Source organism: Schistocerca cancellata, chromosome 4, assembly GCF_023864275.1.
Source record: "Schistocerca cancellata isolate TAMUIC-IGC-003103 chromosome 4, iqSchCanc2.1, whole genome shotgun sequence".
In the NCBI taxonomy this organism is placed as follows: domain Eukaryota; kingdom Metazoa; phylum Arthropoda; class Insecta; order Orthoptera; family Acrididae; genus Schistocerca; species Schistocerca cancellata.
In genome coordinates, this window is record NC_064629.1 from 716,568,788 (window position 1) to 716,585,208 (window position 16,421).

A 16,421-nucleotide genomic window follows, 5' to 3' on the forward strand; every position below is an offset into this window, starting at 1 on the left:
TAGTACTTTCAGTCAGAAGTGTACTGCAAACTGAAAAGCTCATTCACTAGATGCTGTTTGCATGTACTCGAAAAGCTTCCTGAGTGACCATGCAGTAAGCATTATATGTAGATGACACTGTTCTTTTGACGTACAGGTGTAAAAAGAAGGGCAATAAGCTATAGTCAAATTCAGTCAGGGGATACAGATGGAGTTTTGCTATGCAGGCAGTAAAATACCTGACTGTTGCAGCAGTAAAACGGATATAAAATGTAGACTAACAAAAGCAAGAACAGCTTTTTGCAAAGACAAACATGCTATCATCAAAGATGCATTTAAATGTTAGGAAGTCTTTACTGAAAGTGTTTGTTAGCCTTCCTACTGTTATTTAATGGAGTTTATCAGTACCCATAATCATTATTTCCAACAGTCGTTGGGGTGTTATTCACTTTTCTACCCTTTTTTTTTTTTTTTTTACAGCTGGCCACATGAAGCAGCTAAAATCTGGAGAGCACAGTGTCTCATGCTAGACTGGACAGCTTTACTGTCCATTAACAAAGCATAACATGCAAGGAGACAAAGTGCTACAAATATTTTGTTTATAGACGTAAAGCTGAAAAACTATCAGAACACTGACTGTTTTAGGTTACCTGGGATAATATACTGTTGCTGATTTATCACTTACGCTACCGCGCGGGATTAGCCGAGCAGTCTAAGACGCTGCCGTCATGGACTGTGCGGCTGGTCCCGGCGGAGGTTAGAGTCTTCCCTCGGGCGTGTGTGTGTGTGTGTGTGTGTGTGTGTGTGTGTGTTTGTTTGTTTGTCCTTAGGATAATTTAGTTTAAGTAGTGTGTAACCTTAGGGACTGGAGACCTTAGCAGTTAAGTCCCATAAGATTTCACACACATTAATCAATCACTCCCCCCCCCCCCCCCCCCCACCATGAACCATGGAATTCGCTGTTGGTGGGAAGGCTTGCGTGCCTCAGCGATACAGATAGCCGTACCACAGGTGCAACCACAATGGAGGGATATCTGTTGAGAGCCCAGATAAATGTGTGGTTCCTGAAGAGGGGCAGCAGCCTTTTCAGTAGTTGCAAGGGCAACAGTCTGGATAATTGACTGATCTCGCCTTGTAACACTAACCAAAACAGCCTTGCTGTGCTGGTACTGCGAACGGCTGAAAGCAAGGGGAAACTACGGCCGTAATTTTTCCTGAGGGCATGCAGCTTTACTGTATGGTTAAATGATGATGGTGTCCTCTTGGGTAAAATATTACGGAGGTAAAATAGTCCCCCATTCGGATCTCCAGGCGGGGACTACTCAAGAGGATGTTGTTATCAGGAGAAAGAAAACGCGTTCTACGGATAGGAGTGTGGAATGTCAGATCCCTTAATCGGGCAGGTAGGTTAGAAAATTTAAAAAGGGAAATGGATAGGTTAAAGTTAGATATAGTGGGAATTAGTGAAGTTCGGTGGCAGGAGGAACAAGACTTTTGGTCAGGTGACTACAGGGTTATAAACACAAAATCAAATAGGGGTAATGCAGGAGTAGGTTTAATAATGAATATGAAAAAAGGAATGCGGGTAAGCTACTACAAACAGCATAGTGAACGCATTATTGTGGCAAAGATAGATACAAAGCCCACGCCTACTACAGTAGTACAAGTTTATATGCCAACTAGCTCTGCAGATGACGAAGAAATTGAAGAAATGTATGATGAAATAAAAGACATTATTCAGATAGTGAAGGGTGACGAAAATCTAATAGTCATGAGGGACTGGAATTCGATAGTAGGGGAAAGGGAGAGAAGGGAACGTAGTAGGTGAATATGGATTGGGGCTAAGAAATGAAAGAGGAAGCCGCCTGGTACAATTTTGCACAGAGCACAACTTAATCATAGGTAACACTTGGTTCAAGAGTCATAAAACAAGGGTGTATGCATGGAAGAAGCCTGGAGATACTGACAGTTTTCAGATAGATTATATAATGGTAAGACAGAGATTTAGGAACCAGGTTTTAAATTGTAAGACATTTCCAGGGGCAGATGTGGACTCTGACCACAATCTATTGGTTATGATCTGTAGATTAAAACTGAAGAAACTGCAAAAAGGTGGGAATTTAAGGAGATTGGACCTGGATAAACTGACTAAGCCAGAGGTTGTACAGAGTTTCAGGGAGAGCATAAGGGAGCAATTGACAGGAATGGGGGAAAGAAATACAGTAGAAGTAGTATGGGTGGCTTTGAGGAATGAAATAGTGAAGGCAGCAGACAATCAAGTAGGTAAAAAGACGAGGGCTGGTAGAAATCCATGGGTAACAGAAGAGATACTGAATTTAATTGATGAAAGGAGAAAATATAAAAATGCAGTAAATGAAGCAGGCAAAAAGGAATACAAACGTCTCAAAAATGAGATCGACAGGAAGTGCAAAATGGCTAAGCAGGGATGGCTAGAGGATAAATGTAAGGATGTAGAGGCTTATCTCACTAGGGTTAAGATAGATACTGCCTACAGGAAAATTAGAGAGACCTTTGAGATAAGGGAACCACTTGCATAAACATCAAGAGCTCAGATGGAAACCCAGTTCTAAGGAAAGAAGGGAAAGCAGAAAGGTGGAAGAAGTATATAGAGGGTCTATACAAGGGTGATGTACTTGAGGACAATATTATGGAAATGGAAGAGGCTGTAGATGAAGATGACATGGGAGATACAATACTGTGTGAAGAGTTTGACAGAGCACTGAAAGACCTGAGTCGAAACAAGGCCCCGGGAGTAGACAACATTCATTAGAACTACTGACGGCCTTGGGAGAGCCAGTCCTGATAAAACTCTACCATCTGGTGAGCAAGATGTACGAGACAGGCGAAATACCCTCAGACTTCAAGAAGAATATAATAATTCCAATCCCAAAGAAAGCAGGTGTTGACGGACGTGAAAATTACCGAACTATCAGTTTAATAAGTCACAGCTGCAAAATACTAACGCGAATTCTTTACAGACGAATGGAAAAACTGGTAGAAGCCAACCTCGGGGAAGGTCAGTTTTAATTCCGTAGAAATGTTGGAACACGTGAGGCAATACTGACACTAAGACTTATCTTAGAAGAAAGATGAAGAAAAGGCAAACCTATGTTTCTAGCATTTGTAGACTTAGAGAAAGCTTTTGACGATGTTGACTGGAATACTCTCTTTCAAATTCTAAAGGTGGTAGGGGTAAAATATAGGGAGCGAAAGGCTATTTAGAATTTGTACAGAAACCAGACGACAGTTAAGAGTAGAGGGACATGAAAGAGAAGCAGTGGTTGGGAAGGAAGTGAGACAGGGTTGTAGTCTCTCCCCGATGTTATTCAATCTGTATATTGAGCAAGCAGTGAAGGAAACAAAAGAAAAATTCGGAGTAGGTATTAAAATCCATGGAGAAGACATAAAAACGTTGAGGTTCGCCGATGACATTGTAATTCTGTAAGAGACAGCAAAAGACTTGGAAGAGCAGTTGAATGGAATGGACAGTGTCTTGATAGGAGGATATAAGATGAACATCAAGAAAAGCAAAACGAGGATAATGGAATGTAGTCGAATTAAGTCGGGTGATGCTGAGGGAATTAGATTAGGAAATGAGTCACTTAAAGTAGTAAAGGAGTTTGCTATTTGGGGAGCAAAATAACTGATGATGGTCGAAGTAGAGAGGATATAAACTGTAGACTGGCAATGGCAAGGAAAGCGTTTCTGAAGAAGAGAAATTTGTTAACATTGAGTATAGATTTAAGTGTCAGGAAGTCATTTCTGAAAGTATTTGTATGGAGTGTAGCCATGTATGGAAGTGAAACATGGACGATAACTAGTTTGGACAAGAACAGAATAGAAGCTTTTGAAATGTGGTGCTACAGAAGAATGCTGAAGATTAGATGGGTAGATCACATAACTAATGAGGAGGTACTGAACAGATTTGGGGAGAAGAGGAGTTTGTGGCACAACTTGACAAGAAGAAGGGACCGGTTGGTAGGACATGTTCTGAGGCATCCAGGGATTACAAATTTAGCATTGGAGGGCATCGTGAAGGGTAAAAATCGTAGAGGGAGACCAAGAGATGAATACACTAAGCAGATTCAGAAGGATGTAGGTTGCGGTAGGTACTGGGAGATGAAGAAGCTTGCACAGGATGGAGTAGCATGGAGAGCTGCATCAAACCAGTCTCAGGACTGAAGACAACAACAACAACAACAACAACAATCAATCACTTACGCTTATGTGCTACGTTGAATGAAAATACATTATTCAGTATGCACAAATGAATTAAAACTTAACATGATAATGTTATAAAAAGTCTTTTTAATAGAACAAATTCCCAAATTGTCACGAACTACTAGGCTATCACACACGTAAATGGTCTGTCTATATGTTCAGTCCACTGTCATACTGAAGTAGCGTTAAAGATTACAACTATACATAACAAAATCGAGTTACAAATCTTTCAGTACCACAATTATGCAAATACAATTGACACAAGAAGAAAAAGTAGGCACTAACAAGGGTGCAGTTAAAGTTTTCACCCTCAGATCTATGGGGTACCGATTCAAGGTTGCAACAAAACTTGTGCGGGAGAAGTTGCCTTAGGATTTCTTTACTGAGTGTCGATCTGCTTGCTAGAGGCTCATCCACAGAAGAGGATAAAATCATGTCTCCAGCAAGATTAGAACCGAAAACTAATGCACTCTTCCGCTTAAAGGATGAACATTTTACTGCCACGCTGGCATACAACTCCGTCAAACAGTGGCTCCCTTGTTTCCCATTTATGGCGAAGACAGAATTCGCAATGTAAGTACCGAAGTAAGCTGCAGATTCTGTGGAACGAGCTTCCTGGATTCAAAACCATAATACTGCTACCTCTGTGTCATCCCTGAAGCGAGTGTAGCCTAATACAAAATATTTATTGTAAATGACAAGAAATTATTGAGAAATTTACCATGATAATTCTGAACCAAATTAGGACGTAAATCGATGGTAAAATAGTTGACAAACGGTCTAAAATGTTGTCAATTCTGCATTAGACAAGCGATAGGCGGAATATGGATGCTCAGCCAATGTGAATCTTTAGCTGGCTGGCAAGGGCAACGATGTGGCGTCGTCGGCTACCACTGCAGTGATTGGGAGCAGAAGTACCAAATAGGCCAATAAGTTTAATTAGCATTTCTGTGACTGGTTTAGGTCTAAAGTGTAGTTACAAATAATATCCAGATACACTGACTGTGACTTGAACATCACAAATGAACAGGGAACATTATTTGGACAGTTGCCGTTTTCGGTACCTATCGTAGATATTTTTGTTTTTCTGCATTATGCACACTAAAAGTTAACTGGAAGCGATTCTCTTTATCATCACCAGATGTTATTAATATTATGAGTAAATAACATTCATTTCAATACTATGTACTTCAAAACATTTTTCCTTAAGCAGAACTGTCATTCATTCCATAAAAACCAGATAGAGGATTGTCAGCCAACTTAAGACAGAGAGGAATCAAAATTACTAGAATATGTTATACCAAGCAAACGTGGCACAGAATTCCCGTGCAGTATCTCACAGTTGGCACTTTATGTGCGTATTTTATTTCTCGGTTACTTCACACTAACCCAGATAGCACAGTAAGCCGGTTTCAAACTTGTTTCCAGATGGAAAGTTCAAGTATATAAGCTTGATCAAAGCTGGAATATTCAGGCCTGTTAGTTGGATTCAAGCTTGAAACAAACATCAAAGTTGGCAGAGTTCAAGCTATATTTCAAGCTTGACTTATCAAGTTTGGCTCCAGCTGTATCTACACACGTGGAATACAGCCTGATATCTACAGCTTGTTTTAAGCTATATAATTATTAATCTGAATTTATTGAACCTAATTAATTAAATAAATATCAGAATGGAAATGGTGTGAAAAAAATTATCAAGACATTTATGTTTAAATTTTTTTATTTTTGAAGTGTTTAAAATTGTTTTATTTTAAAATGTAATTATTCTGAAGCCCCTCTGGCCCCAGCACACAGACCAGAGCAGGACTTCTGCCGGTATAATGATCCTGTAACAGGTAAAAGAAAATGTTAGCCATACCTAAACATAAAAAATGTAAAAAGTTGAAACTGATCAACCTAAATATAATTTATGCCCCAGATTAGCAAAATAACTTCAAACTCACTGATGTAGTAAGAATCATTAACTAGTATAAACGTCACTGAGTAAGCATCTGCTTCTGGTGACTTCATTCCAAAGAGTTTTAAAGTAATTTGAAATAACTTTTTGTTTGAAATTTTTAAAGTAAAGATGACATATGGGTAATTTTGCGATGACTTAATGAAGAAGCCACACATCACTATTTCTAACAGTTTCAGGGCTATTTAATCTGAATTTGAATTATAAAGAAACAATTACTTGAAGTCATATACACCTCATACTGTGATCTTATAAGGAAACTACCGTTTAGAAAAAATGTAGACGTTTTATTCTACCCACAAATTATTTTTTGGCGAGTGAAACGGAATCAAAATGAAATAAAAGATGAAGTCGAAACGAATTTCAGAAATTACCACTTCAGTGGAACTGAAATGTAAAAGAACAAAAAAAAGGCGACATTTTAAAAAGGTAAAATAACATTAAGTTTTAATTTATTAGTGCCACATACTAGAGAGCTAGTTTAAAATGACCTCTTTTTGCTGAACATCTTGTAATATGTATTCTTAGCTGGTAATCCATTTCACTTTCATCCGGGCTCAATTTTTCTTTGTAAAAGAATATGATATTTTTTTACGTTACGCAATATTTAACATTTCTAATATTAACGTACCACCAGAGAAAAATGCACCAACGTACCTGTAATACACTATATATCTTCTTCAGACCCGGTGTAGCAGTAAGGCAGGAGACGCCACACACTTTCCGAACTATTTTCCAGTATAAAACAAACTTCACAACAGTCAACAATCATTAACGCGCGTCGCAAAGGTAAAATGGCAGTAAACCTAGCAGAGTCAGTGCAAGGCTTATAAACGCTTGTGGCGCTTCCCGTGGACGTCTATTAGAGATGGGCAAACTGAAACACGTAACTGTTTCGAAACAAATGAAACAGTACAATGTAATGTTTCGATACGCTGTTTCGAAACAGTGAAAAGTTTGTGTTTTGTAATCTGATAAACCTACACATTTTATCATCTTGAATGTCTACTGTATAAGTATGTCCATATAAACACAAATGAGGAGCGAGAGCGCTAATCATGTCGCAGAAAGTGTGAAACTATCACTTAGGCGTCTTGGCAATTTCGTATTTCCTGCAGCAAATGCGCAGCTTTCGTGTCGTGTGACTTTCATACTTTTCAATTGGCTGAGGACAGCCATAGCTGAAGACAGAAGAACCCCTGCGAACGGAACTGGAGTTGGGAGCAAACTGCAGAAAGAACGGATATGCTACTGGGATTCCCATATTCTGTTAGTATGGGTAATATACCCATCCTGATAATTTCCATGCACACAAAGGGAATCATTGTGGATAATAGGCACAGTGACTATAGACTCACAAATAACGCCACATAATTCCAATAAATATCAAAATATAACAGAAAAAATTTTGTCTTTCAAGGTGTTTCGAACCGTTACTATAAATTCACCACGCTTCCCAGCCCTTCCTGTTCACCATTACACTATCAGTGATATGTCAAACAGATTGCTTGCAATTATACCTACATAAAATTTATGTATGTCACTCTACGCCTTTTTTTACTCAAAATGTTGTAGGCTTACTTGTGTTTCTTAATGTGTTTGCTGTAAATGAACAGAGAAGCGTATGTTATAAAAAATGTGTAATTTAACTGAATGATTTTCACATATTTATTATTTTGAATGTGAGTAGTTTGCGCTGTTTTATTGTTTGGTTAGTGTTTATAAAGCAGACGTTACGCCATTTCGGAATACGACAGTCAGCTAGAAACGAAGCTTTATTTTCGGATATCTTAAGCTTCATGCTATTGCTTGTCAAAAAGACTTCGACACTCTTGAAAGTGTTTCATGAAATGGTATGTTGAGTTTAAGTACCTGTGCCGAGCCCGAATCTCGTCCGACACATAGCGGAATGAAACATCACTGTTTCGAAACAGTGAACCACAGCTGTTCCGAAACACTGAAACAGTTCCACGTATCGATACACTGTATCGAAACATAGAAACAGTGGCCAAGTCTAACGTCTATGGAAGCTATGCTGCGCGCGCATCTGCTGTACAGCCTTCCAGGTAAATTACAGTTTATTTCAAGCTTGGGAAAATTATTTTAATTCAAGCTAAATTTTTACTGCTTGATGTAAACTGTGTAACAGGTTGATTTTTCAATCTCGAATTTTCAACTGAACCTAAACTCAATATCCACCTTGAAATAAGCTGTGTAACAGGCTGATTTTTCAATCTTGAATTTTCAACTGAACCTAAACTCAATATCCACCTTGAAATAAGCTTGAGTGCTAGCTGGGAACGACCCCTCTAGACTATCAAAACATTCGTATGTGGATTGTCGAGGTATAATTGTTAAAACAGACTGCTATTTTAAATGTTATGGCACTGGTGGCCGGATCTTACTCGGTGGACAACGCTAACTGCAATTTAATTTCATCTTGGAGATATTGCTCATCGGCTCTTGCTCAGTTAAAAAGTTGAGGGTCACATAAATAGGGTAAAACCAGAAGGACAAATAGGTATAGAGACTAGGCACCTCACTCCTTATAGGACTATGGCCTAACTTGAATGACTGAAGCATTACCAAGTCAACGAATTCGGATGAAATGACGTTGATGAAATAAATTAAACATTTTGAGATGAAACCTAAATAATTTCTTACATAAGTATTTCAGTTATGAAATCGCCCGTAGACAGTTAAATGCCAAATACGTGTAACTGAAGATTTTATTCGAGTCGCTCAAAACGGGTGTTTTCACCACCACCACCCAATACTATCGACATTCTAATACCGTTGCGATGCAGTTTCCAACTAACACCGTAAAATTTCATTGAAAAGCTCAGTTTTAGGAAGAGTATCAACAAGGGAGAATAAAAGAAGTCCACAAATAGCAGGAAATGAAATATCACTTTCCATGGAATAAATACAGTTTAATCTTAGTTAAACAAGCATAATTAAATCATAATTATGCTGAAGGATTCAGGACGTGGTGCATAATTTCTGTACTATATTAGTTCCTATGTTTCTGCTGCGGTAATACTCCAAGAAGTCAGTGTACCATTCACTAGCGTGGAACTACAGCAGCAGTTTCGTGGGAGGATGTCTCACAAAAAGAAGCCACATTAAGTCGCTGTCTGACAGCCAGAAATTCACGTGGTGAAAGGACAAAAATTAATGGACACTTAAATAATTTTGACTTCAGTGCGAACACTTGGTTGGTTCTGAGAAAGGGACTGTCAAATTTTGGACACAACTGCGTCAGTTTACACACATGGTGTAATACCAAGCTAGTTGGTAGAGTAGTGGCTGGCATCACAGGTTTGACCTTTTAGGCTCCATGTTGAAATCCAGTCTTACATTATCTTTTTCTTTTTGTTGTCGCAGAAGTATGTCAGGTCATTGACATCCATACTTTTACGACATCGAGAAATACAATGGAATTATGTGCAAAATAATTAAGCATATTAAACATCAAAATTAGATTTCATCATCACGAATCATACATATCCTTACATAACTAACAGTAATTGGAAATGAAAACATACAAATTGTAGTACATCAGTTTTTGCTTTATTTTTACTTTTATACTACAAGAGAACCAATAGTTCAAAGAATAAAAAATCTGTGCCACAGTCTCATTCTTTAATGTGATTATCACCAGGAAAAGCAGCTCCATTAACATTCTAAAGACCTTGCAATGTGATTAGGGTTGCCATACGCCACGGATTTCACGGACAGTCCGCGATTTTAGGGTAAATGAAAACGTCTGGGCCGAAAAGGCAAATGTCCGCGATATTTGCTGGATTTGAAGTCAACTTCCGGTAATTTCAAAAATTGCTGTCAAAGAAGCATCAATATGTTATCTCTTTGCCTTCACATTATATAAAATCCAAACAGAACAGAACAGCTTTCGAGATATGGAAACAGTGGGCAGTCAGGCTCAGGCGTACGGTACATCCTCTTCGATTTGCGAGATTGCGAGTTGTCGATACAGTGGGCGGTCAGTCATCTCTGGCAATGAAGAGTATTATCCTCTTTGATTAGCTTGTTGAATTTTCGCATGGTTTGTTGTGCTTGCAATTTCGTTCTGTTATATTATATTAAATAGTTGTTATTATTTGCCTGGTGGTTTAATAATGTCGGCTAGACAGAAGGTTAAGTACAGGGAGGAATATACTGAGCAGTTTCCAAGTATAAAGCGAGGAAGAACTGAATACGAAGCTTTCTGCAAAATTTGCAGGTGAGTAACATTACGATTATACACAGACCCTGAAATCGTTGTTTTCCTGGAAAAATTATTCTATTATACGTTTTTCCTCTTCACAGTTCCTACATTTCAATCAGTAATGGAGGTAGACGTGATATTAACAACCACGTGCAATCGAAAAAGCATGAGACGGCAGTGGGTTCATCATCTTCCAAACACCTCACCAACTTTTTCAAAACACAGACAGATGGTAATAAAGTAGCTGCAGCAGAAGCTGCATTTGCATTTCACTGTGTCAAGCACCATCATTCATACAACTGAAGGTCTTGCTCATCAAAAATTCTCTCTCACGTTTTTAGTGACTCGAAAGTTGCAGTAAACTTCTCCAGCGGCAAAACTAAAACAGAAGCCATCGTTAATAAAGTGATATCACTGTTCATTGAAGACAGAACAAGGAACAGTCTATCAAAGGCCAATTATGTTAGTATTAGCACTGATGCTAGCAACCACAAGTATTTGAAAATATTTCCTGTTCTTGTGCAGTATTTTGATTATGACGAAGGTGTCCAAAGTAGATTGTTAAATTTAAATGAATGTGACAGTGAGGATTCTAGTACAATAACTGAGTGTGTATACAGTGCCATTTTACAACATGGGCTTAGTGATAAGGTATCTGCTTTTGATGGAGATACCACAAATACTAACTTTGGGGGTGTTGCGACGAAAGGAGAAAACAATGTGTACAAGAAACTTCAGAAGAAACTGAATAGGGAAATTTTAGGAGTAGGTTGTCCAGCTCATATTTTGCATAATGCAATTCATACTGGTGCAGATGTCCTCTCTTATGATATTGAGAGCATTATCATAAAGGTTTTTAATTATTTCTCCATATACGGGGTGTCCCAGCTATCTTTTCCACCCAAAATATCTCTGTAACAATAACATCAATGTAGGGCTGGGGCCCATGAATGTACATATTTGGAAACATTCTAAAACGAAAGCATATGTGTTTTTTAACACAAACTTATGCTTTTTTTAAATGGAACTCCTATTTTTTTTCAGCAATCCATAGCACGACAAAGCACATACACAATGGCGTTGATTGCATCACAATATTCCCATTACATCCCGAGCTATTGAGACGCGAAGTTGACGCTTGAAACACCCAACATGCGCTGCTAGCGCACGTCCTGAGGCTCAGGCGTGAACCACATGCTGCCCGTAATCACGATGTGATTAACATGTGTAATCACACCTCCATACTTATCAAGAGGTCCGAAATGAATAATACGGTCTGCTGCCATCAACTCTCATAAGCACATAATGGTTTCCCTCTTGCACGTTTTACATATCTACGTACACAATATGAACCAGTACTGATCGGTGTACACCTGTCAGGTTGTCTTATTTATCCTGCACACCCAAAATAAGGTTTATCTAATGTGTTATATGACCCATTGTGCCTGTCACGCAGGGCCTGACTCTACCTAGTCAAGTGTCCAATGTAGTTCCCACTACTGCCACAGTTACCACTTCGCCTTGTTTATGATTTGCGACCCATGCAAACTCCTGTACTCCACCACCCTCCGAGCATCCCATTTGTTGTTGTTTTGGCATGCAGTACACCACTTGCCAGTGTAGTCATGCATCAGAGTAATCTAGTGACGGCACGGAGGTAGTACACATTGTCAATAAACGTTTTGTTGTGGGCTTATACTGTATAGTATAATGTACACACATGAAGATATGGTAGAAATGCTGCTGATCTATGGAGAATTTACGTTGACGGGAAATACACTCCTGGAAATGGAAAAAAGAACACATTGACACCGGTGTGTCAGACCCACCATACTTGCTCCGGACACTGCGAGAGGGCTGTACAAGCAATGATCACACGCACGGCACAGCGGACACACCAGGAACCGCGGTGTTGGCCGTCGAATGGCGCTAGCTGCGCAGCATTTGTGCACCGCCGCCGTCAGTGTCAGCCAGTTTGCCGTGGCATACGGAGCTCCATCGCAGTCTTTAACACTGGTAGCATGCCGCGACAGCGTGGACGTGAACCGTATGTGCAGTTGACCGACATTGAGCGAGGGCGTATAGTGGGCATGCGGGAGGCCGGGTGGACGTACCGCCGAATTGCTCAACACGTGGGGCGTGAGGTCTCCACAGTACATCGATGTTGTCGCCAGTGGTCGGCGGAAGGTGCACATGCCCGTCGACCTGGGACCGGGCCGCAGCGACGCACGGATGCACGCCAAGACCGTAGGATCCTACGTAGTGCCGTAGGGGACCGCACCGCCACTTCCCAGCAAATTAGGGACACTGTTGCTCCTGGGGTATTGGCGAGGACCATTCGCAACCGTCTCCATGAAGCTGGGCTACGGTCCCGCACACCGTTAGGCCGTCTTCCGCTCACGCCCCAACATCGTGCAACCCGCCTCCAGTGGTGTCGCGACAGGCGTGAATGGAGGGACGAATGGAGACGTGTCGTCTTCAGCGATGAGAGTCGCTTCTGCCTTGGTGCCAATGATGGTCGTATGCGTGTTTGGCGCCGTGCAGGTGAGCACCACAATCAGGACTGCATACGATCGAGGCACACAGGGCCAACACCCGGCATCATGGTGTGGGGAGCGATCTCCTACACTGGCCGTACACCACTGGTGATCGTCGAGGGGACACTGAATAGTGCACGGTACATCCAAACCGTCATCGAACCCATCGTTCTACCATTCCTAGACCGGCAAGGGAACTTGCTGTTCCAACAGGACAATGCACGTCCGCATGTATCCCGTGCCACCCAACGTGCTCTAGAAGGTGTAAGTCAACTACCCTGGCCAGCAAGATCTCCGGATCTGTCCCCCATTGAGCATGTTTGGGACTGGATGAAGCGTCGTCTCACGCGGTCTGCACGTCCAGTACGAACGCTGGTCCTACTGAGGCGCCAGGTGGAAATGGCACGGCAAGCCGTTCCACAGGACTACATCCAGCATCTCTACGATCGTCTCCATGGGAGAATAGCAGCCTGCATTGCTGCGAAAGGTGGATATACACTGTACTAGTGCCGACATTGTGCATGCTCTGTTGCCTGTGTCTATGTGCCTGTGGTTCTGTCAGTGTGATCATGTGATGTATCTGACCCCAGGAATGTGTCAATAAAGTTTCCCCTTCCTGGGACAATGAATTCACGGTGTTCTTATTTCAATTTCCAGGAGTGTACATTATGAGATTGCTTGTTTGTTGATAGTACTGTTAGCTAATATTATGATTATTAAGTTAATATGTCTGTTTTCTACCCTACTCTACATACCTGTACTTTACCCTGTTGTAGGTGGACAAAATGCTGGTCAGGCAGAACTACTGTACAGAAGACAATTCCCTGACAAGCCATCGCCTTCGCGCCGGATGTTTGGTCGTCTCACATCTCGTCTATGTGAAACGGGAAGCTTAAATCCAAGACCTCGACATCGTCCTAGAACACGCACAGATGAACGTGCTGAAGTTGCTGTGCTCGCTACCATAGCTGTGAATCCTCAAATCAGCACACGTCAAATTGAACGTGAAGTTGGTGTGTCGAAATCAAGTGCACAGCGTATTCTTAAACGTCATAAATTTCATCCTTACCATGTTCATTTACACCAGGATCTTCATGGAAACGACTTCCGCAATAGGGTAACATTTTGTCGGTGGGCTCAGCAGAAACTTCTGACTAATCCAAATTTTTTTGCAGATGTTCTCTTTACCGACGAGGCATCATTCTCCAACAAAGGAATTGCCAATATGAGGAATATGCATTATTGGTCTGCAGACAATCCAAAATGGCTCTGTCAGGTAGGGCATCAACGTCCCTGGAAAGTTTATGTTTGGTGTGGCATTATTGGAGATACCATTATCGGACCTTTCTTTATAAATGGAATCCAAAACGGCAGACAATACTCCAGATTTGTACGACAAAATCTTCCTGTTCTTTTGGACACCGTACCTCTGAACCGGAGAATGGTCACGTGGTATCAGTATGACGGATGCCCTGCACATAGCACCTTACGAGCACGACGACTTCTGAACCGTAAGTTCCGTGGTAGGTGGATTGGACGAGGTGGCCCAGTTAGGTGGCCTGCCCGATATCCGGACCTTACACCACTGGATTATTTTCTCTGGGGAGCAGTGAATGATGCTGTTAACCAACATGAACCAACAACACCAGAGGACATGAAGCAACACATTATTGATGCTTGTACAGCCATCAAAGAGGAAACAGTAGCACGAAGTAGGGCATCCTTCATCCGCAGAGTGACCCTATGTATGCAAGCCAGTGGGCATCACTTTGAGCATGGGATGTGAACGCTATGTTTAGTATATAGTGCTGGTATCACAGTGGAAGTTTCTACAAAGGGCCATTTTACCCAGTGATGTTAAGAAACATTTGTTTGCAACAATTTGTCATTTAACGCATTAGATAAACATAACATTGATAATTATGTGATAATAAAACTAATTGGTTAAATATGTTTACATTCATCTTCTATGTCCTACCTGAACTTCCCAAATCAAAACATTTTTACCTTAACAATGGTAAAACTTTTAGTCCACTTGCTCGTTTCACTAAAACCATCGACTTGAATTTTACTATTACGAGTGAATGATTAACTGTCACTTGCACTAGATCTACAGTAAAGTAAAGTTTTAACGTTGAACAGCATTACCTTTTTAGTAATGGATTAACGATAAGTGAAGTTAACTTTGTGACTAACGTTGCGGTACACAGATATGTTACAGAACTGCACCGCCCCTAGCCTATTGGATAAATACCTGCTGGAATGTACGACCGTATTATTCGTTTTGGACCTCTTGATAAGTATGGAAGTGTGATTACGCATGTCAATCACATCGCGATTACGGGCAGCATGGGGTTCACGCCTGAGCCTCAGGACGTGCGCTAGCAGCGCATGTCGGGTGTTTCAAGCGTCAACTTCGCGTCTTAATATCTCGGGATGTAATGGGAATATTGCGATGCAATCAACGCCATTGTGTATGTGCTTTGTCATGCTATGGATTGCTGAAGAAAAAGTACAGGAGATCCATTTAAAAAAACATAAGTTTGTGTTAAAAAACACATATGCTTTCGTTTTAGAATGTTTCCAAATATGTACATTCATGGGCCCCTGCCCTACATTGATACTGGTGAAAGTCGTTTTCCAATAGCTGTTATTGTTCCAGAGATATTTTGGGTGGACAAGATAGCTGGGACACCCTGTATACTGTTCGTGTAGCATCACTAAAAGAATTTTCAGAATTTGTTGATGTGACACATAAGGACCTACTTAGACATGCAACAACCAGATGGCTCACCATGTTTCCTGCCATAGAGAGGTTCATCCACATGTTTAAGGCACTTAAGTCTTACTTTCTTCACTTGATACATGTCCTTCCTTTCTCAAGAAATTCTTTTCTGATTCTGTTGGTGAAATGTATCTGCTCTTCTTGTATGCACAAATGACTGCTTTCCAGGGGGCAGTTAGCAGCATTGACAGGGAAGACATATCAGTGAATGAGGTAAGACTGGAGCTAGAAAATATACTGCAAATTTTAAGAGAGAGAAAACAGTGTGTTTTCGTTACGTCTAAAGTTAAAGAATTAGTGTCTGACCTCACACAATATCAGCAGTCTACATTTCTAGGGGAAGTCTCTCTTTTCTATCAAACTGTTATTGATTACTTGATAAAATGGAGTAAGCCCTTGTATGATATTAAACATTTTGACTGGATTTTGCTAAAGACTGTACCTTCATGGGAAAATGTTGAAAAGACATTCAAGTGGATGCATGAAAACACACCTGCCATGAGTCCCTTCTCTGTGACCAAGTACTGAAATTAAAGTGTGTTTTGGGGGAGGTCAAAGATGAAAGTTTTGAGAATATGATGTCACATAAGAAATGGGTGTTCTTCATTCATAATTGTATTTTATTTCTAGTGAGCAGTATTCAGAGTTTCTGAAAATTGTGGAATTGTATTTCTCCATTCCCAGTCATAAGGC

At 40.6% G+C, this 16,421-nt stretch overlaps 2 protein-coding genes across 2 annotated transcripts in view; both read left to right on the forward strand.

The window, feature by feature from the left end:
• The window catches only part of LOC126184402 (serine-rich adhesin for platelets-like), a 163,005-nt gene that overhangs the window by 67,641 nt on the left and 78,943 nt on the right, over nt 1-16,421 (forward strand). The window lies entirely within an intron of this gene.
• Nucleotides 10,405-14,824, forward strand: LOC126183731 (uncharacterized). Its single transcript, XM_049925937.1, has 2 exons — nt 10,405-10,421; nt 13,720-14,824. The coding sequence occupies exon 2, from the start codon at nt 13,794-13,796 to the stop codon at nt 14,727-14,729; it is 936 nt and encodes a 311-aa protein (XP_049781894.1). The 5' UTR covers nt 10,405-10,421; nt 13,720-13,793; the 3' UTR covers nt 14,730-14,824.

Coding starts and splice junctions, on each gene's coding strand:
- LOC126183731 (XM_049925937.1), top strand. CDS start 13,794: ATGTTTGGTCGTCTCACATCTCGTCTATGTGAAACGGGAAGCTTAAAT.